Raw genomic sequence first — 21,974 nt, forward strand, 5'->3', positions numbered from 1 at the left:
AAGTAAGCACCCATATCTAAGGATTTGAGCTTGAAAATAGTAAAAGACATAGCACGGAAAATCTAAAAGGGAGACCCATGTCTAAGGATTTTTCGTGGAAAACCTTGTACGTGAGTACCCCCCCCCCCTGGGGGGAGGGAGAGGATAATAGTAAAGGTCCGGAAACGCTTATGATATGGAAATTTTATTTTGAACAAAAATTCTTTAATCACTATTGACGGTTTCGCCTACCATGGTCAATAATGAGTAAAATATCGGTTTAGTTTTAAAAAAAAAGTTTTTTAACTGTAGGCCTACATCTACAAATCTGATGTATTTAAGGGATCTAGAATGAGCGTTTATTGCGTTTCGACAATATTTTTTGTGGGACATGAGAGCACCTCAGACCTATCGAATTGCATTCTGAATACGAAGCATGTCTTTCTGATATCAAATAATTTTCATTTTTTGCAAATCACAATATAATACAAATTTTATGACAAATTATAAAAATTTGATATTTTTCAAATTTTGATATATAACAGTCCTCGAAGTAAATTATATAAATCTAATGCTATATTCTTAAAGTGTATGTAGCTGGGAGGAAAAAGCCGACGGTCAATTGAAAATTTTGACCTTTCATATTGAAGATATGGATTTTTTTCCCAAAAAGACCTATTTTGTGTGTGTGTTTTTGGAAAAAAAATCCATATATTCAATACGAAAGGTCAAAATTCTCAATTGATCGTCGGCTTTTCATCCCACCTACATACACTTTAAGTATAAATCATCAGATTTATAAAGTTTACTTCGAGTACTGTTAAATATCAAAAATATCAATTTTAATGATTTGCCATAAAATGTGTATTAAATTGCGAATTTCAAAAATCAAAATTATTTGATATCAGAAGGACATTCTTCGTATTCAGAATGCAATTCGATATGTCTGATGTGCTCTAATGTCCCAAAATAAATACTGTCCAAACGTTCATACCCCAGCCCTTAATCATTATTTGGGATCCCAATAATTTGAATGTCCAACAGGGGGGTGGTCACAATATTTTTGGCAGGCTGAGAGGGGAAAGCGATTTATTTATTTATTTATTTATTTATTTATTTATTTATTTATTATAATTATTAAGGCTTGTTCAAGTAACTCACCTCTAACATTTCACGCACTCACTTGCACCGGCTCTACATATCAATCAATCAGTTAATTAATCAATCAATTCACAAACAATGAATATGAATAAATTATATGATATTCAATTTCGATCAATAGACATATCATATCAAACCATCAAACAATGAATAAATGAACTGATCGACCAAGAGCCCGTTTTTCTAAAGAGTGTGAGTGAGTGATTAAACAAAATAAATACATGCATAATTATTTACATAAATAAACAAATAAACAAATAAATAAATAAATAAATAAATAAATAAGAAAAATTTGAACAAATGGTAGGCCTATCGTAGCATTGCATTCACAAAAACAAACATTGCTGACAGGAGGACTCGAACCAACAATCTTTGCATCACCAGTCTGATGCTCTACCACTGTGCTACGACGTCGTCTAGTGGTGAGGATCTAGTTTTAGCCTATACAGTGTTCGTCTGTGACAATGCCGCCTCGTGAAATGAATTTAAAGTTATTTTGATATCATTCTTTTTTTTTCAATAGAGCCGTAACATTTTGTTTAAAGATCTCAATTTTTATTTTCTTTAGAGCAGAGACAAATATTTCCCCTTTTCTACAATTTGAGCCCAAAATAAGAATCTACTTCTTTTATTACTGATTTAATGTTACACGTCTCACAACTGATATTTAGCTGGCTTAGTGGTTTTGCACTGTGCTTTTTAACCGGGAGGTACCGAGATCGATTCCCACCTCTGCCTGTAATTTTTTTCAAGCCTGGGAAATAATAAGTTTATTTGGCTTCACAACGCTAAATTATTCATGACTTGCCCAACCTGGTGGTGTAAAGTGCTCCCCATAACATATGAATATTAAGCAATAACACAATGGCTAATTTAAATAAGAAAGCGTCACATGCAAATGAGGGATTGCCCTCTCCAGGAATTGCTTCATGGTTCGATGCACCCAAGGGTGAATGGGTGATTCATATCTCTTTATAGATGTTGTGCATATGACTACTCAAATGCATTCAACAAAAGCATGACTGCAATCTACCGCGACAGTTCGTCTCTCACACACATAGCAAATGCACTACGATCAAATAGGTTGATGACAACATTTGATTGAATAGACTGGACTGCGCCATGATTGCGGTGAAGGACACCGGTTCAAATCCTTTGTTTGGATCCAATCGAGAAAAGCATGCATGGCATCTATAGTATATTTGTTTCGGCATAGCGCCACCATGAATGTATTGTATTTGATTTTCGCGGCGAACGGCATTGTGACGGTCGCCCGCAAAATGCCGAAACACGTAACCCGTATGGCGTTTCCAGTGAACGCCTCTCCGCAATCTCTCTATAATTAATCGGGCGATGTCGGTGTGTACCGGGGTGTGTACCACTTACCCAACTGTCTCTGTCACCTCAATCTACGCCATTTCTTTATAGCAAACAAAAACAACAGAACAAAAAAAAGAGAGATAAAACAAGAACATTCTTTTATATGATGTTATCAAAATCACTGATAAACGGATTGTATTAATAAAAGCTCTAATAACATCAACCCTCTCCATGCGGGTGTCGACTGGAAAGGACAAGTTTCATTTAAAAAAACCTCAACATTTTCGGAATTGTACATTTGACCATATTTGGAATCAGCATGAAAAATGCATTAAAATGAGTACAAACAAGCCTAGTATTGGTTTTGATAGCTCTCGATATTTTGAGAAAATGTTACAAAACTTGGATTTTTTATGTTGAAGACTACATATGGCCAGCACGAATAACACTAACGAGTAGGCTATCATCGTCGTCATGGAGCATGAAACACACTCATGACATTTGCACCTGCTCACCTATAAACATCTTTTGTATCTGATGACTCATTAGCAAACATGATTTCCTCCTCATTGTCAACCAGAAAGTCGTTGAAGCAAGAGTTCTATTTGAAATATTTGAAATGAATAAACCAAATCTGCGATAGGTACATTTTAGGTACACTGACCATTTTGAGATAGAGGTAAGTTAGTGTTAATTAGGTACATGTATATGGTATAAGTATCCACATAATACCTTTCGTCCTACTATATGGGGCTGCTAATATTGTAATACGGACTATGAAAGAGGGTGTTGTTGCAACCTCTTATAGTTTTTTTCATTAAATGTCATAATTGCTAATTTGCTAGATATCTATGGCACACCGACATCGCCTAGCTACTAATTACTTTGTCAACAGAGATACTAAAATAAATACCCGGGATCGATACACGTGAATGTGCTATGCACGAGTTTGATATGAGAAGAAAATCTTTGGATACCGGGGTAGAAAATGATGAATATCTCCCGTAAATGATTTCGTATAAAGAAACCAGATGTGGTTCCTTGCACATGAATATATATTTTGAACAGATATGATAGTTGTTAGCTTGCGTCTTGAGACAGTAGCTTGCGTCTTGAGTCAAAAACTGACAATAATTCTGATTTATATGTGCCGAATTATATAGCGCAGTGTATAGGCCAATCGTGTAGGTAGTCTAAAAGAATATGACCTATGGTGTACCATGCTCGACTGACACACAGCGAGGTCAGTCACCGAGCTAATCGGGGCTATTGTCAGTAGCCTTAGTCAGATGTCTTTCGGCCCATTATGCGACTCAAAACTATTAAACAGGTCGATACGAAATGGCCATGCGTGGCGGTGGATTCAACCTACCATGGCGATTTCTGCCATGAAGATGACACTGTGTATGGGTCACTTCTATCCTGTGATACCAAAATAATTACGATCATTTCCCACGTATCATGCGTATAATGACTATCAGCGCCGTCGATAAAATGGGGTAATTATTCTGCTGTTCTGGCTATAGGTACAAGCATAAGTCCAAATTAATTGTTGGTGTCAAATCCCACAAACATCCGAATTTTATGGGATTTTCTGCTAATCATGAAGTTTGAAGGATATACTTATTTAACCTCAGTATCAAGTTTGAAGTCTACATGTATATCTCTTAAAATAATAAAGAGAAAAATAAATATCATGTATTTTACTGTAAAAACGTACGACAGGTTTTGGCAATCTTATTTTTGGGGCGCCCGCTTGATATTTCAAGCGTTTTAAAAATTCAAAATAATCCCATTCAATTACACGGTTGATGATGGACATTTACTGAATTTAGAGAATGCACGTCATTCACCACCTGATTGGATCATGGAGATGTTTGCTTATCTTAATGGTACAAGACAGAAAAGGCAAAATTAGAGAGTTGACAGGAAGTTGTAAGAGTTAAATTGTATGGACATGATTGGTGTAAGCGCGAAAATGTTGAATGTCAGATCAAAGTCATCCGAGGTGAATTAAGTAATGTCGATCACAATTCTGCGCCAAAATTGTTACAGATCATCTTAGGTGGAAGAAGTATATATTTGGATTGTCAGAACACCTTCCCCAATCAAACACGTTTCTCTTGCATTTGATCATCTTCTACTCTTCCTTAGAAAAATCATTATAATACCAAATCTCACACACCATGGAATTCACCATTATCACATCCAAGCTCACATTGGGCGCCCCATTCCTTTTTTAAAGGAATTTTTATTGACGATCGGAGTGGTTGGTTAAAGATGTTATCATACTAATCAATAAAGGGGGGTATCCCTATCGGTTTAGGATATGGATTCTCTTCAAACTTACATACAATGTCAAATATTGTCCCCTTTATCAATCTATGTGAGAAAACGGGAACAATTTCAGCATAAATGTGAATAATTAGCATATTACAAGCCAATACACTGGTACGCGTGAATTGCATTCTGGTCAGGCATCCCGAAACAACGGCCGAGCGCATGTCCCGGTGGAAACAGGAAGTGTTCGCCTTGGCACTGAAAACCGGCTCGCCCCTGTACACTTTTATACCCTCTATTCATACTGATTAATCTTAAAAAACATTACATATGACTGCGCTCATTATCATTCTTGACAAGATAGCCCATGCTGTATTTACTTCGCTTAATTATTTCTTTATTTTTAGCTATATGATGCACATTTTCACATATTTATGATTTTTCTTTGTTTTATTTTTTAACTAATTTTTTAATGGGGGAGGTGCTCTCATAATTTTTTTCATATTCCTCGTATCATGCTTGACAATATAGGTCATGTTTCCTTATTTATTTCGCCTCTTATGTATTTCTTTATTTTTGTTTTTTGTTTTATATCATTATAGCGCCATCTATAGTTTGACATTAGGGGCCTATTTGATGTATTTTGCGGACGAATTGGTACTGGGGTGAAGTCTTCCGAATCTATTCCGATTCCATTCTATGACTACCCAAAACTCCCGTGTCGTGTAAAATGCGAACAACTGGTAGCCTGTAAAAACCGCTGTGTTTCATGATTTCTCCGGAAATACATCGACTTGGAGCGTCAAATTTCAGGATAGTAATGAGAAAAATAGTGTCTATTATGTGATACCAAAACCTCATCAACAATGAAAAAAAATCGGGGGGATGATGCTGTCGATCGGGTTACGGACCTTTAAAAGGAGTGCAAAGAAAGAATATGCGATTGGCTTGAGTCATTTGAGTATAAATACGACCGTTATAGTTACGTCGGGTGAAATATCATTAAAGCTACTACATCAATTAAATATACTACTAAAACAAACCAAAATAAACCCTTATATGAACCTAAATATAAATGTGTGATTATCGAACCTTTTTTAGGAGTATAACTAGCGATTAATTACCACATATTGCATGGTAGGGGCCTGGGGGTAGGGGCAACGAACCTAAAATATAGCGGTCTTTTAGAGACCTTTACTTCCACATGAACTTGCAGGATATTTGCCTCCTTGAATTCACACACAGTGAAATGAGGAGCTGCTCCTGCCTGCGATGGTTTATGTAGACCGATTAGGTCGATTTAGCATGATTTTGTACCTGAACTGATCTCGAACTACGCATCACAGTAATGGTTTGGGTAATGGTGCACAGCGCACTAACTAGTAATCATCGCTCTGAGATTGGGTCACAATGGAGTGGATCAATAATTCCAAATATGTATGTTTGGGTCACAATGGAGTGGATCAATAATTCCAAATATGTATGTATTTCCTTATTCTATTACAGGGAACTATGCTCGCATGGGAGGATTTTGATGCTGAGGCAGATGCTGATGCCTTGAGGAAGGCAATGAGAGGAATAGGTAAAATATAACATCATGCGATGTAAAATTACTCCTTGTCGAACTTTATGCAGAAGTAGTGTCTTGCCAATAGGTATGTTTTCAACAATTGCAAAAATTCAAAACATAAAATTAAACATAGTTTAAGATGTGGCTGAAGACATCAGATATGTCAGACTCCAAACATGTCTTCTAGCATCACGTTCAAACCACAAAATTAAGATGTGTTACAAATGACACACCCTGCAAATGACACACCCTGCATATGTAGACCCTTGCATGGAGGCACGAATTTGGGCCTTAAATGTGTATGTCTTATGTTGACGCAACGGTGCTTAATACTTGCGAGGCGTCTTACAACTGACTTCACATGACGTGTCCTGAATTAATCTACACGATTATATTAGTTCTTATGTGTTCAGTAATTGTTTAAAACATGGCTATTAAATTGCAAGACACTTTAATTGCTAAGACAAGATTCTTACAATGTGTGCCTAAATGGAAGTGAGGTTGACCGATGAGGAAGGGAATATTCCTATTCGCTGATAATTATAGTATGGTCGTTGAAGGTGAAAAACAGGTACTACCTGGAAAAAATTGGTAAAAAGCTGATTTTTGCACCAGAGAAGCAGAATGCATCATAGAACATCATATCCAAAATCCCCAAAAATCCCCATTGGGGAAATCTTTTTATCCAAGATGGCCGCCGAAATGGCCGCCACGACATATAATTTACTGTATCTTAGCTTCTGAAGTAGATATGATGATAATTTTAGTGTCTTTGAATAGCTTTAAGAGGTCATAGAATTCAAATTTCAACAAATCTAACACACTGATGTCTTCATTCACACTGGAATCCAAGATGGCTGCCAAAATGGCCGCCACCGCATTTGATTAGATATATCTCCGCTTCTGAAGCTGATATGATGATGATTTTAGTGACTTTGAATAGGTTTAAGAGGTCAGTGAATTCAAATTTGTAAAAATCTAACACACTGATGTCTTCATTTGCAATGAATTCCAAGATGGCCGCCAAAATGACCGCCGCTGCATTATGATTAGCTGAATCTCTGCTTCTGAAGCAGACATGATGATGATTTTAGTGTCTTTGAATATATTTCAGAGGTCAAAGAATGCAAATTTGTGCTGATCTAAAACACTGATATCTTCATTCACACAGGAATCCAAGATGGCCACCAAAATGGCCACCACCACATGATATAATAAGGTATAATTTGGCTTCTGAAGCAGATATGACAATGATTTGAGTTTCCTTGAATAGGTTTTAGGTGCCACAGAATCCAATTTCGTATCTATCTAAACTTTCTAAAGCACTAAGTCTTTACTCAAATTGTAATCCTAGATGGCCCTCAATATGGCTAAGATCAAACATGAAATATCTGCTTCTAAAGCCAATAATATGATGATTTTAACCTTTAAATGTAGGTTTTAGGGTCACATAATTGAATGTTGTAATTACTTAAGTGCTCAGTCGCAATAGAATCCAAAATAGCTTCCACCCCATGTAAAGCAAAGTAGCTGTTTTGGTTCTCATCTGCAAGTATAATCGCCTCAGCATTTTGGCAAGTTTCTCCTCTGCAATCTCCACAAGTTGTGACACATTTAAGTCATATTTGCAACAAAGGATTCCTGGAGGATAGTTTGCATTAATGTATTATACCAACTTAAGCAAGCTTTGTGGTGCTGCATCTAAATCCGTAAGGACCAGTGCTAGTATGGTGTCGGAGAGTTTCCAACCTCATTGCTTTGGATCCAAGTTATTGTTTGTGAGCTTTCTCCAAGGTATGACCTGCAAAAGAACCCGCAGACTGTGAAAATTCAATGGTCTTTCAGCTGGTGAAAGGTTTTGTGGATCAAGTGATGCTTTATTTGATAATACCATCACCATGAATTTAGCAAATCGTAGACCGTTTAAAAAATCTTTTTCTCTGCCACCATATAAGACAACAAATAACCCGATGCCAGCGGCACCAATCTGTTCTGCTGTCACCTCAGGATCGCTCATCAACATTATATAAATGTAGCTGCTGTAACGTTTCCGATTGCTTTTTCTTCTTCAACAAACTTGTCTTTCCATGTCCAAATGTTGCAAAAGAGGAGTCACAACCACAAAGTTTGCTTAAGTTTGTACGATTCAAATGTAAACTATCCTTCAGGAATCCTTGTGGAAATAATGGATGTTCCTGCTGCAAAAAATAATGGACTTAAAGGAGACAATTGACAGTGGTGTCTATTCTTTCCAAAAAATCTATTTCCTCATGCTATCGGGCTTTGGCCACTAAGCTTGAAATGCACCCAAAAGGGAAAATTTTATGGTGTGATGCTATATAGGCCTACACATGTGCCATACTTTTCCGTCTTGTTTAAAGCGCTTTGTTCAATACTTATGCTAAGGCGCTATATAAATTCCGTTTATTGTATTGTTTCTTGTTCTTTCCCTCCCGCGACTAATGTAGGCCTATTTGTCAGCCCCAGAAACTTTTTGTATACAACTGTTACCACATTTTAGCTAATTGTGAGTTGTTCTATTCTGTCTTCTCTACAAACATAAAATTCCTGGCACAGCCTAAACACAAACATATTGCATCTAAGGACTAAAGGTTCAAAGGGAACAAACTTGGATAGTTAAATACATCAAGGTTCTGTATTATTTAACAGGGGTAAAAGAAGAGATCAGCTTTCTTGGTTTTGATCCCCAGCATGTTTTTGTACACTTGCTCTGTACAAAAGTAAAGAATATTCCCAAATTTGAGCTGTTTTCATGATATTTCATCGGCTTTTTATGTGTGTTGACTTACACCCCAGTTTAAAAACTGTTATGTCAGCCTTCTAATTAAAATTCTTCAGATAGTAGTCTCATGGCACAGTTTGGACATTTGCCACTGAACTATTGCATAGAGGATAATTAAGGATTTTGATCTGAAGCTGAGGTTTAAAGGGAAGACAAACTTTGACATGTTTATTTCACGGGGCTAATTTGTGGTCCTGTCTTCCCTTAGAGCCATAAATGCTGCTCTAGATAGTCAGGTTTCCCTTACTGAAAAGAAAATGTTCGTATTATGCAAAGCATAGGCCTAGTTATACCAACACTAGTCACTTTTGCCCAGGCAGGGAAGAATTACTGATCCCAACTCTTCTCTGTTTTGTGCCATGGTTCCCCCCCCCCAAAAAAAATCAATGTTTTTGGAAGGAGATAAGTGAAAGCCAAAGAACTGACTACAGGTATGCTGATGATATACCCATATGGATTATAATTCTTCCCCAAATGACACTTAAGAGCAGTCACTGTCAGGCTACCATGCATAAATGACCATCTATTTTAATCCCAAAAAATCCCCATCTTCATATTTTATAATACAAGCTTAGTTATACACACTTTGTTCTCCAAATTCATTTTATTTTAATCTTCCTTAAATCCCCTTTAAACTTTTCCCCCCTCCTATTTGTTTTCTTTTTCAAAACACAAATTTCTCCTTCTTTGGTAAGTTTGGTAAAGAATAATGGAATAGATACCACTGCTTGCAGATGAAGATGAAGACAGCTAGCTACTTTGAAGCTTAGATATAGATAATCACATGTTGTGGCAGCTATTTTGGATTCTAGTGCAAATTAAGGCACTTCAGTGTTTTAAGTAATTGCAATATTGAGTTCTGTGACCCTTAAAACCTACATTCAGTAATTGAAATCATCATTGTATTGGCTTCAGAAGCTGAGATATCCAGCAAATCATGTTTGATTACAGCATGATTGAAGACTTATTGCTTTTGATAAATACAAAACTAAATTCCGTGTCATCTAAAACCTATTCAAAGACACTAAAATTATTGTTCAGAAGCTAAAATATACTAATTATATCATGTGGCGGTGGCCATTTTGGCAGCCATCTTGGATTCCTGAGTGGATGAAGACATCAGTGTTTTAGATAAGTACAAATTAGAATTCTTTGACCTCTGAAATATATTTAAAGACACTAAAATCATCATCATATCTGCTTCAGAAGCGGAGATATGTCTAATCATATGCGGTGGCGGCCATTTTGGCGGCCATCTTGGATTCCAATGTTAATGAAGACATCAGTTTGTTAGATTTTTACAAATTTGAATTCTCTGACCTCTTAAACCTATCCAAAGACACTAAAATCATCATCATATCTGCTTCAGAAGCTGAGATACAGCTAATTATATGTTGTGGCGGCCATTTTGGCGGCCATCTTGGATAAAAAGAATTCCCCAAGGAGGATTTTTGGGGATTTTGGATATGATGTTCTATGATGTATTCTGCTTCTCTGGTGCAAAAATCAGCTTTTTACCAATTTTTTCCAGGTCAAAATGTCCAACGACCATACTATTACGAGAGTTAAGCAAACTTCAGAGCTAAGACATGTAAGACTCCGCTAAAAGATCCGTTGTAATGAGCATCTTCAAGAACTGCATTTGAAGCTTAAGAGAGAAGGGCTTGGTTAATGGCAGTTGGTAGTTGCCCCACAGCTTATAGAAGGGAGGGGTAAAGGTCCTATAGACATGATAGGTGGGTGAACCAGTCCCCACGCTCTAAAAGTCGAAACGTAGCTGCAAAAAAAAAAGATGGCGACGGAATAAAGCGTGTTTATTCCGTCGACGCAGACATCCTTCGAGAATATACTCTCGAAACGTTTGTATTGTCTAGACTTTCTTTACTATAATGAACGTGATAAAGTAGGCATACGTTAATTTCAGAGTATCAAAATATTATTATCATGATTATCAATTGACCTTTGATTGTGGAAAATAGACGCGTGCCTTTTAGGTGACTATGTACAGCTTGCACTTACAGAGATTATGAGAGATATGTGTACACATTATTTTGACAAACTTCAACACAAATTGATCAACAATCATACATCTAAAGGTCTATTTGATCACAATATCACATTGCATAAAACTCGCCCTTGCGGTATAAACATCTTATTCCGTGTCTATTGCTAGCGCGCCGTGCCATACCGAATTCGACAGCCTCAAGTGCGCGATATATAGGAAAAAAGATAATACAAGTACGGGCGTAATTTAATTCTTTATCTTCATTTTCATGTCCGATTTTTTTTCCATTTCAGGCCATTAGTTTGACGAATGAGGGCAGCAGTCATTTTTTTTATTCTGCACATATAAAATCCGAATTTTTGTCAGTTGTTGATTTCAAAACACACGGTTGTTTGTCAATACGCACGCTTACGACTATCTTGTTCTTTCAACACATATATTCAAGTGCAAGCCTTATTGATATCTTTCGAAACCTCAAATCACTGGAGATATTCATCATTTTCTATCCCGGTATCCGAAGATATATCGTCTGAAAATCAGTACACGTGTATCGGCGTACATAGCAGTTACACGTGTATTGATTTAGTTTCCCTGCCTGTACCATGTGTACAATATAATTATTTACCAGGCGTTGTCACTGTGCACTGCTATAATTTGACGTCTTTATATTTACTATTCTTCGTTTCAGGAACTGACGAAGATGAAATCATAGAAATTTTGGCAAATAGAAATAATGAACAAAGACAAGAAATCAAGGAGAAATTTACCCAATGCTTCGGAAAGGTAGGACAATTTGAAAATTAATTATTTAAACTATTTAAAAAGCATTATAATTTGAAAATTAATTATTTAAACTATTTAAAAAGCATTATGTATAATTATGATCATAAGAATGGTGGTTTAAGTGTGGGAAAAACTCGGTACAACGCTGGTATAGCCTCGCTACCGGAAGTTGCACCCTCGCTCCACACTCGCTGCAAGAATGATTAATATGTGTTGTTGTTGTTGTTTGGGTTTTTGTTTGTTTGTTTGCTTGTGTTTTTTGGGGGTTTTTTTGTGCGGAATTGTTATAATTTACCCTTGCTTTCGTGCCCAGCTGGGCTCTGATTGGGAATCTTTTAGTTAACTTCCGGTCACGAGGCTGTACCGGGTTTTCACACACACTGACTCCCACAAAATAGAGGTTGTGAGTGAAATTATTGATTGGCTCCAAACAAAGGATTTGAGCCGGCGTCCTTCACCGTAATCATGGCGCAGTGCTGTCCATTCAATCAAATGCATGATGCAGTCATGTCTACAGTAGAATTCGCCACGACCTTTGCAGGACTTAAACCCCATTAAAAGCTATTAAACCAAGATAACACTCATTGAAAACAGCTCAACTGATTAAATCAGATCTTCTCTGGTTGTGTAAATGTATCTGTTTTACATGTGCGGTATCGCAATGAGCTGGTATTATAGTTTCAGTTGGGTAACCGATTATAAAGGAAACGCAAGGTAACAATGGTATGTGGACCTTTGTTCACGAAATGAGACAATGGTCTGCTTATTGTTAACCAGCATTCTTGAAAATGAGCAACATAATGATTGTTGACTTAAAACGGTTTGGAAATAATTTCTTCATATTTTTTGGTGTTATCTGTCGTTTACATATCCTTCCTAAACACAAAAGTGCGAATACTTCCAAACACCTAAATTAGCTAAAAATTAGGACATGTTACAAAACTATATTTTCTAGAATTTCATAGAATACTTTAAATGTAGCTTGTACCGTTTTTTTTTGTGGCATCCTTCAGAACTGAGCAGTCCGTTACCAATATTTTCGGTCAAATCTCCATTCAATTAACACGGGGAGTTGGCTAGCTATGAGCTAGCTATGCCTTGCCGTCACTCATATTTTACCAAAGTGCGACTATTCCTGAACATCTAACCTAGCTGTAATTTTAGGTCATGTTAGAGAAATATATTTGCTAGAAGTTTGGAGAATACTTTAAATATTGGCAGGTTATTTTTCACACAGTGATGTTAACTAGGCAAATGCCTATACTTCTAATATAAACTATTTGTAAAGGTCGCGCGTCAATGGTGAGAGCACTGTGTATTGTGTATAGGAAAACGGACAGTAACTGCAGTATGGTTGCCATCAACCTATTTGATCGTAGTGCATTTTGTTATGTGTGTGTGAGGCGAACTGTCGCGGTAGATTACAATCATGCTTTTGTTGAATGTAGTCCGCCATATTTACGGTACGATACGTCATATGCACTAGTCTATAGACTCGCATGTAATGGATTAATTGGGATTTTAATAGAGAAAACATGTTTTTTGTTATAATTTCCAGGACTTGGTCGATGAGCTGAAGAGTGAGCTGAGAGGAAACTTCGAGCAAGCCGTGGAAGCCTTATTAGACGCTCCTCCCGTATACGACGCTAAATGTCTCAGACGTGCCATGGCTGTATGTACCATTTTTTCACGTATTCATATTATCCATGTTAACCAGGGGCGAAGCCAGCGTTCTTAGTCAGATAACAAATTATTGATGGAATATTACATAATTTATACCATTTTTAAAGACAGATAGTCACTGTATTGTATAAAGTCTTTCTGCTTTGGATCAATTTGCACCGGCTCCTTTCCTTATCCCTTTTCTTTGCCTTTGCCTTCCCGATTTTCTTTTTCATTTTTGTCAGTGGGTACCCCCCACACACACACCCAAGCACTGGCTACGCTACTGATTCTAAGCTTAGGGACGAAATCAAAACTCGACCGGCGGTTGACCACCGGTTCCGTGCAGTCCGTCCGGTTACTATTGTTCTAAACAATGGTAACCAGAGGGAACCGGGCGGAACCGGCGGTCAACCGCCGGCCGAGTTTTGATTTCATTCCTTAACTTACTTAGTGTAGTTGGATAACAGCTCGGTACGATGATAAGAGCGGGGACCAGGTTATCCACCTATTGACCGCTTTGGCGGCGTTTGCCTCTGCTATTAACTCCAATTAGGCTGGAATTAGCGAAGTTCAAAACTGAAAACGAGGCCAAAGATGTAAATTACATACACCCAATTATACAAAGTTATTTTGCCAAGTAACTATAAGGACTATCTAGCTGAAACTTGGTACATATGCAGTACAAGCACAATAGAAGTATACGGTATGTCTTTAGCATTTTCCTAATTTTAATCTGCATAATTGTGGTCTAAGTTTGCGAATCAGCAATCCAAAGAATTCCTTTTAATAAGCAATTTTATTCCATCGGTTATTTTGTTGTATAATATTTATTATAATACCAAATAGTCACCTTGCCATATATAAACATGGTATACTGGCTATTATGTCTTTTGAATATATCATCCCAGGTAAACATACTGTTAACTAACTGTTTACTCTATAGAGATTTAGAAGAAGATATTTTCGCATTCATAGTATGCATCATGTATTAGAATAATTTTCATCAGTTCACTCTACCATTGTTTTCCTTGTATAATGTTACCGTTCTATTAGTGCATAACGAATGAGGTCGCCCTCACTTGCTTTTCGTGTTTATGTGGGGGCTATATTAAGGTAATTTGCCTCGTTGGTATTTAATTGACGTTTGCTAGCTGTACATAACAGCGGCTGTAACCATCCTCCCCTTTTCCTCTCGCTTTCTTCTCCTTCTAGTCTTTCTGTATCTCCCCCTCCCCAACATCTTTTGAATCATGTGGATATCTGAATTGTATTGATTGTTGTATTTCAAGTATCTCTTCTGCAAAGTTCCCCTTTACCCTTCTTCCCCTCTCGCTGTTATATTTTATCTTTGTATAATTGAATATTGACTATAGTGCCATAATCCATGATACACGTGCATCGAGTACACGCCGTATTATCCGTGCATCAATTGCACGCCGCGGGGAGATGTATATCCCATGTTTACATAATTAATCACTTAATGGTGACTCTCCAAACCGTCTCGTCTCATGATGTTTAGCCTTTGGTTCAACGCTCTGCAGGGTCTATTGGTCTATTGTTTCCGATTAGAGCGCTGACATATTGTAAAATGTTGCCAATCAAAATTCATGAGAGTGTACATTCAACGTCCAGTTTTCGAAATTGGGTGACTTGTGTTTGGAAGGTGTGAAATACATCTGACTGGGCGTTTTAATTACGTAACGAATAAAGGCATTGACATCATCGAATGGCTGCCCAGTGCTGTTATGTGTTTAGTTATTATATAGGCCTAATAATTATTATTAAATGTATAAATCATTCCTTTCTTTTCCCTTCTCTGTACTTATTCTTTCCTAGGCCTACACGTTATCACTCCCTCGCTCTCCTTGTCCCCTCTCACCCTCCCTCTCATTCCCATAATTTTCCTTATATTTCTATTTATCTACTTTATTATATTTTTCATTTCTCCCTTCCTCCAGCCCTCTCTCATTCTCCATATCCCCTCCTCCCCTCTTCCTCTCTCCTCCCCTCCTAAGACTTCTCACAGGGGTGAATCTGCCCCTTCCCAACTCCCCTCCCCTCTTTGGGTACGCCACTATTTCTATTCCAATCTCCTTCTTAAAATTAAATTAAATGGAAAAACAACCTTTATAGGCCTATACTTATACTTACATGTATACGTATAGCGATTACCATTATAGTGTAATATAGATATGCGGAAATGGCAGCCTTCATACATTCTAATGTGTAATCGATCACCAAGAGCATTCAATTTATTTAAATGAAGCGCCTAAAGTCAGGTGGGTTGTAAAGATGATTGCATCAACAGCTAAATCCTCCTTTATAGACTTCAGACCCACACAAGCACACATTTGGGATACGTGGCACATTACACATGACTGCCCTTACACATGACTGCATTGTGGTCATTTATTGATACTCGCCTGTGTGTGCATGTGTAGAACGTTAATATGATGCCGGATCAGTGACCAATTTGATGGCGGAACCCCTTTGTTCGAAACAATGGTACCACTTTTATGAATAGCCTGTCGCAACTTCTAATCGGCATCAAACGAACAAAGCATTATATAATCTATTGCGACTCTATTTCTATTAAAAGCTCTTTGCTTTGGTTTATGACGGCGAGTTTACTGTTTGTCATGACTAGTAGTAGTAGTAATAGCAGCAGCAGCAGTTGGAGTGTTATTATTAATATTATTATTATTATAGTGTTGATATTATAATTATTATTATTATCATATTCATTAGTAGTGTTATTATTAGTGTTATCATTATTATCATTATTATAACCCATTCTTGTTCATTTACCTTTTACAGGGCGCAGGTACAGATGAAAATGTCATCATTGAAATTATGTGCACACGAATGAATGAGGTATGATAAGCCACGTCATTGCACTTTCCTGTTCATTTCGTTGAAGCTTACACTCTATTATATATTATAAACTAATTCATTATTATGCAAAACGTATATATTTGTTTCAATTTAGTCATTTCCTTCGGAAAGGGGGTCCCAAATACATGTATGTCAGATTTTACCCAGCTAAAACACTACGTTTTCAAGACGTTCGCTAAAGTTGGACTTAGGTTGTCATTTACGACATAAACACGTAAATCTGTGAACTCGTATTCGTGTTGTGACAACGTTATTTTCGACGTTGATTTTTGAACGTTGATATAACGTCATTATGATGTTGTAATGACGTTGTTTCGACGTTGATGCAATGTTTGACCAGACCTGGTGATAACGTTTAAATAATACGTTCAGGAAACGTTACACAAATACATATTATCTTAAACGACATGGAATAGTTTGGATGTTGACACCATGGAATGTAAATTCTCCCATTCCTAGGAGATGGTTATCCAGCCAAAAATGTTTCCATCGTGTCGTCTGACGATCGCCTTTAGGCGTGAAACTCAGAGTAACGACTTCTTTTCCTGAAGTTCTAAACTTTGAATTTTTATACGCTCTCCCTTTTTGGGATTGAGCAAATTGTTGCCGGATGTTAATACAATGTCATAATCACGTTGTCTCGACGTATAAAGCACGTGGTTAAAACGTGGTTTAAAAGTCATGAACTGACCCAGATACAACGTCATCTACGAATGTCGTTAGTACGTAAATTCATGACGCTGTTTCGACGTATTGAACACATTATTACAACGTCGTATAAATGTCTGACTCCGTTATCTACGGACGTTGTAATTACGTTAATTTGTAAACTCGTATTTGTGTTGTGACAACGTTGTTTTCGGACGTTGATATAACGTCATAGTGACGATGTTTCGACGTTCACTACTTAACGTCGCAACAACGTCATAATGACGTTACATCAACGTTCGGGAATAACGTTGTCACAACACGAATACGAGTTCACATTTACGTACTTATATATTACGTTTATACGACTTTGTATAACTTTTATACGACGTTGTAACAACAAAAAATTGTTAACTGGGTAATTGTCAGGTCGGTTGAAAAATGGCTCTTTCCGTACGAAAACACATTATTAAAAATGGTCAGAAGATGCGTTCTATATTATAAGCCTATTTATACACTTGTGTAGGATTATTAAACTACATCCGTATACTCTATTGTAACCGCTCCAAACTGAGTAAAACTCACTCCTAAAAGATTAAAAACCACTCCCGAAAGAATGAAAAGCATAATTTCAACGTATGAAATAAGGGATATTACTCGAAAAAGAGTGCACACGTAACTGGAATTTGACCAGTTTTAAAAAATGACACAAACCCGTTAATACAAACCCGTTATTTTTGAGGGCTCCTCTTCGGAAGAAAAAGTTGTTAATAATGTTACCATGGTTACTATCACTCAACTTGTAATGTATTAATTTATAAGATGCAGTCTGAAAAAAAATCATATTTAACACAAATTTGATCAGTTGTGCATGTAAGTGTTGTAATGCTATTAGCAAAATGTGTCAATTAATTTATGAATGTTTCGATTTGTATTTATTTGCAGGAAATCGAAGCAATCAAGGAAGCATACAGTGCAGGTAGAATATTTTTGAAATTATGATCATGATTATTCGCTGTCGAAATGACGTAATTAATCGGATTAACTATATACTATAGCAATGGATGAATACAATTTTGAATATATCGCTCTGCACGACAACGTCCACGCGGTACCTATGCATCGAACCATACATGTCCAAGAAAGGCTGATCACTCGCACCTGTAAGATTATCATTTTTGAAAAGAGCGGTATTGTATTCAATCGTTTGCATACACAAGTTATTAGTACAATCTACTTGTAGGGCGATCTATTCAAAAAATGTATTCATCCATTGCTATGGTAGTTAATCCGATTATTACGTCACTTCGATAGCGAATACGCATGAAAACTAGGGCGGTTCTAACTTCTAACGCATGATAACTAGGGGGGGGGGGGCTCTTGCACCATAGCTGAACCATGGTGCATCATCAGTATCGCAGTATACCAGTATACCGACATCATTATTTTTGGCTAAAAACAACTCGGCTTCGTCTCGTTATTTTATTTAAAATAATGATGTCGCCCGTGTTATATGAGACGATAGTTGCACGACAGCGGCTAAAAACAATTCCTTTATTCTCTAAATTGAAACCCGGGAATTAATGACATTGTAAGGGATACAAGTTTAGGCGATGCTAGATTGAAAGTTGCATTGTGCAAGATCAAAAGTTGTTGTCCATGGTCCAGCTAATCAGTGAGCATGTTCATCAAAATGCTGTTCACATGGTTCTGTAAATAAATGCATATTAGGCTTACTATATTCGAATGAAGAAAACTGTAAAAGACAGTTTCAAACTAACACAAAGCAAAACCAAATTTATTTCAACTCCAATATAATCCATGCTATGCATCATGGTATTATTTTTATTTTCTTAGAGTTTGACCGTGATTTATCAGAAGATCTTGAAAGCGAGACATCGGGAGACTTCAAATACTTGTTGGTTTCCATTGCTGCTGTAAGTGTATACATGATTAGACGGTTTGTATCCGCTAGATATAAATTTTAGTTCACTAGTCTTAAAGGAGGATTTCGTGATCCTAGCATCCTCTTTTTATGACATTTTTCAGTAGATATCCACGAAAAAGCTTATTTCCAAAATTTCAGTTGATTCCGATTTTGCGTTTGCGAGTTATGCATGATTATGTGTATTACACTGCTCCATAGACAATGTGTTGTAATTTCGTTCTGGTGCACCAGAACGAAATTCAAAACGATATTTTTGCTAAACGTATTAATCTGCAAGAAATATTTGGTACATAAACATTATGTAGCCAGAGGTACCCAGCAAACACAAAACGTTTTCGACATCATTCGCAAAAGGTTATAAAAGGTTGTCAGAAAACGTTTAAATGTCGGGTTATATAAAGGGTATATTAAGAGTATAAAACGTTTTCATAACCTTAAAAAAAATTTTTTTGATAATCTACTGCTCAGCAAAGAAAAATGTTTTACAGAAAACGTTTAAATGTCGGGTTATATAAAGGGGTATAAAAACGTTTTAATAACATTCCAAAAATATTCTTGAAAACTTGATACAAAAAATACTAAATAGAATGTTATTTTTGAGTTGAAAAAATATTTTGCGAAAAATGTTTGCCCAAAATATTTGCAATAACGTTTTAAAAACGTTTTCATGACCTTTATATAACCCGACATTTAAATGTTATTAAAAGGTTTTGAAAAAAAAACATTTTAAGAACATTTCTGTGTTTGCTGGGTTCAAATATTTTAACATAATGTTATTTAAGTATTGGCACAATATGTGGCAAAAATGTTTGCAAAAATAGTTAAAAATAACATTTTTTGAAAACATTAAAAAAATATTGTTGTAGTGTGTTTTCATACAAAACGTTTTAAAATGTTACCATGACCTTTGTATAACCCGACATTTTAATGTTATTAAAACGTTTTTACCTAAACCAAAAGCCAAAATATAACTTATTTAAAACGTTTTTAAAACGTTTTTGTGTTTGCTGGGTATCCAGTGGTGTAAAAATCTCAACTTTTTTGGGGAAAAGTGGGGGGATGAGGCTGTGGATCACGAAATGCCCCTTTAAGGTCCGCTGATCATAAAGTTCGCTTATCAAGACGGTCGTTTGTCCGAAAGTTCCCTTATACCTTAATCATAACCATAAGTCCCTAACCCGAATCCTAACCTAAACCCTATAATGTCCGGACCAGCAAGTCATTTGTTTTGTTTTTTGGGAACTAAACATGTTAAAAGCGAACGTTGTTTTCGGACCTTAGCGAATACTGGGATTATACGTGACCAGTCCCCGTTTACGTTTCTTGTTTCTGTAGACCTTTCTCTTCTTCGTATTCATCTTCTATCATCATCTTTCCTTCTGCACCATCATCATTATCATCATGGTCTTCTTTACTTCTGTTCTCCCCAATTATCATCGGCCTCTTTCTATATGACATGAGCTTCAGACGATGGTGGACTACATTATTCACTGTGGCAACAGCCAATATCGTAAACAAAACAGACAATATGACGGCAACACTGCCTGGACATTGGACGCCCCGTGCTGAGTTGTGTTTTTAGCTCTATTGGCCCCGTTACAGAAAAAAAATGCACAAAATATATTTCTCAGTGAATGTATAAATTTTCACATAAAAATAAATATTTTTGGATTCAAAATAAATGTGAAGAAAAAGAAAATTATAGCCGGGAGTGAGCGGGACTCGATCTCGGAACCCTATGCACCGCAGGCGAGACCCGTTACCATTAGACCAAGCGAACCGTGATACACAATGGGGGAAATTTTAGGTATATAGGCCTATCATAAACATACCGTGCGTTATTCATACAAAACATTCAAAAAACAGTACTTACAATGAGGTTCACTGGCGAACCTCAACGGATTTAGACTGATAAAATAGTGCTTAATAACATACGTACAGTTTTGGAATAATTTGAGACATTTTTGTGTTTACGTGTAAAACCAATGACAACGTCAAAATTCAGCCAATCTTGGCCGGCCCCCCCTGATGAGCTTGTTTAGTTTGACAATGACAATGTTGTCTATTATGCTTATATTGCTCCTTGAGAATGCAGCTTTAACACTGTGACATTTCATCCACAGTGTGGCAGAGATGAAAGCGATGAGGTCGATGAAGACAAAGCACAGGAGGATGCCCAGGAACTCTTTGATGTAAGTTTGTCTTTGAAGAAACAATTCGATTTCACAACGAAATTCTTTGAACGAAAAAACAGCATCATACTAAAAACAACCAGCCCCGAGACTAGTGACTTGTACTTAAGGTGTAATGCTAAAGCTAAATGATTATGTGCAATTATTTTAATTACCTCAGAATTTAAGTGCTAGTTCGATCGTATCACAAAGTTTGATTGCTATAAGAGAATGCAATCACCATGATCACGGAATTATGTGAGCGAAGTGTGCTGAGGTTTGTGAGTCTGTGCCTGTGCGTTGAGCACTATAATCATGAAAATAAGCAAATGCGGGTGTTTTTTTTGGTCATACTTGTTTATACAACAAATGTGATTATGTGCTGTTTACATTATGTGTACATTTTTAATGAGCCCAAGTTGATTCTCATTTCATGTTGACCAACAGCATGAATACATTTTTAGCCTCATTTTCACACGAAACGTCTAAGATGATCATTATGATTGGTTCATTTTGCAGGCAGGTGAAGATAGATGGGGTACAGATGAAAGCACATTCAACCGTATCTTGGTGACAAGGAATTTCAATCAACTCCGAGCCACTTTTGTCGCTTATGAAGGAGTAAGTACAGACTTGACATATATATGGAATAATTTTTCGCAAAATTCCAAGACTGGTCTGGTAGAGGTCTGCATAAACTGCACGGCTTAATATTACTTGGGGTGTTTCGGGAGATGGTGTAAAAT

The 21,974-nt window shown here is 36.7% G+C and overlaps 1 protein-coding gene across 3 annotated transcripts in view; it reads left to right on the forward strand.

Moving 5' to 3' along the window:
* Positions 1–21,974, forward strand: part of LOC140138757 (annexin A13-like) — a 47,344-nt gene that overhangs the window by 15,890 nt on the left and 9,480 nt on the right. The window contains exons 1-10 of one of the 3 annotated variants that reach the window (XM_072160523.1): positions 3,019–3,139; positions 6,247–6,322; positions 11,807–11,901; positions 13,460–13,573; positions 14,620–14,679; positions 16,384–16,440; positions 18,055–18,088; positions 18,967–19,046; positions 21,181–21,249; positions 21,748–21,849. In XM_072160523.1, the coding sequence (XP_072016624.1) occupies positions 6,253–6,322; positions 11,807–11,901; positions 13,460–13,573; positions 14,620–14,679; positions 16,384–16,440; positions 18,055–18,088; positions 18,967–19,046; positions 21,181–21,249; positions 21,748–21,849 (681 nt within the window). In that variant the 5' untranslated portion in view covers positions 3,019–3,139; positions 6,247–6,252. Of the gene's footprint in view, positions 1–3,018; positions 3,140–6,246; positions 6,323–11,806; positions 11,902–13,459; positions 13,574–14,619; positions 14,680–16,383; positions 16,441–18,054; positions 18,089–18,966; positions 19,047–21,180; positions 21,250–21,747; positions 21,850–21,974 lie in introns of those variants that run through there. The other 2 variants (XM_072160521.1, XM_072160522.1) reach the window with 2 other exon arrangements.

Source organism: Amphiura filiformis, chromosome 18 (genome assembly GCF_039555335.1).
Source record: "Amphiura filiformis chromosome 18, Afil_fr2py, whole genome shotgun sequence".
Classification (NCBI taxonomy): domain Eukaryota; kingdom Metazoa; phylum Echinodermata; class Ophiuroidea; order Amphilepidida; family Amphiuridae; genus Amphiura; species Amphiura filiformis.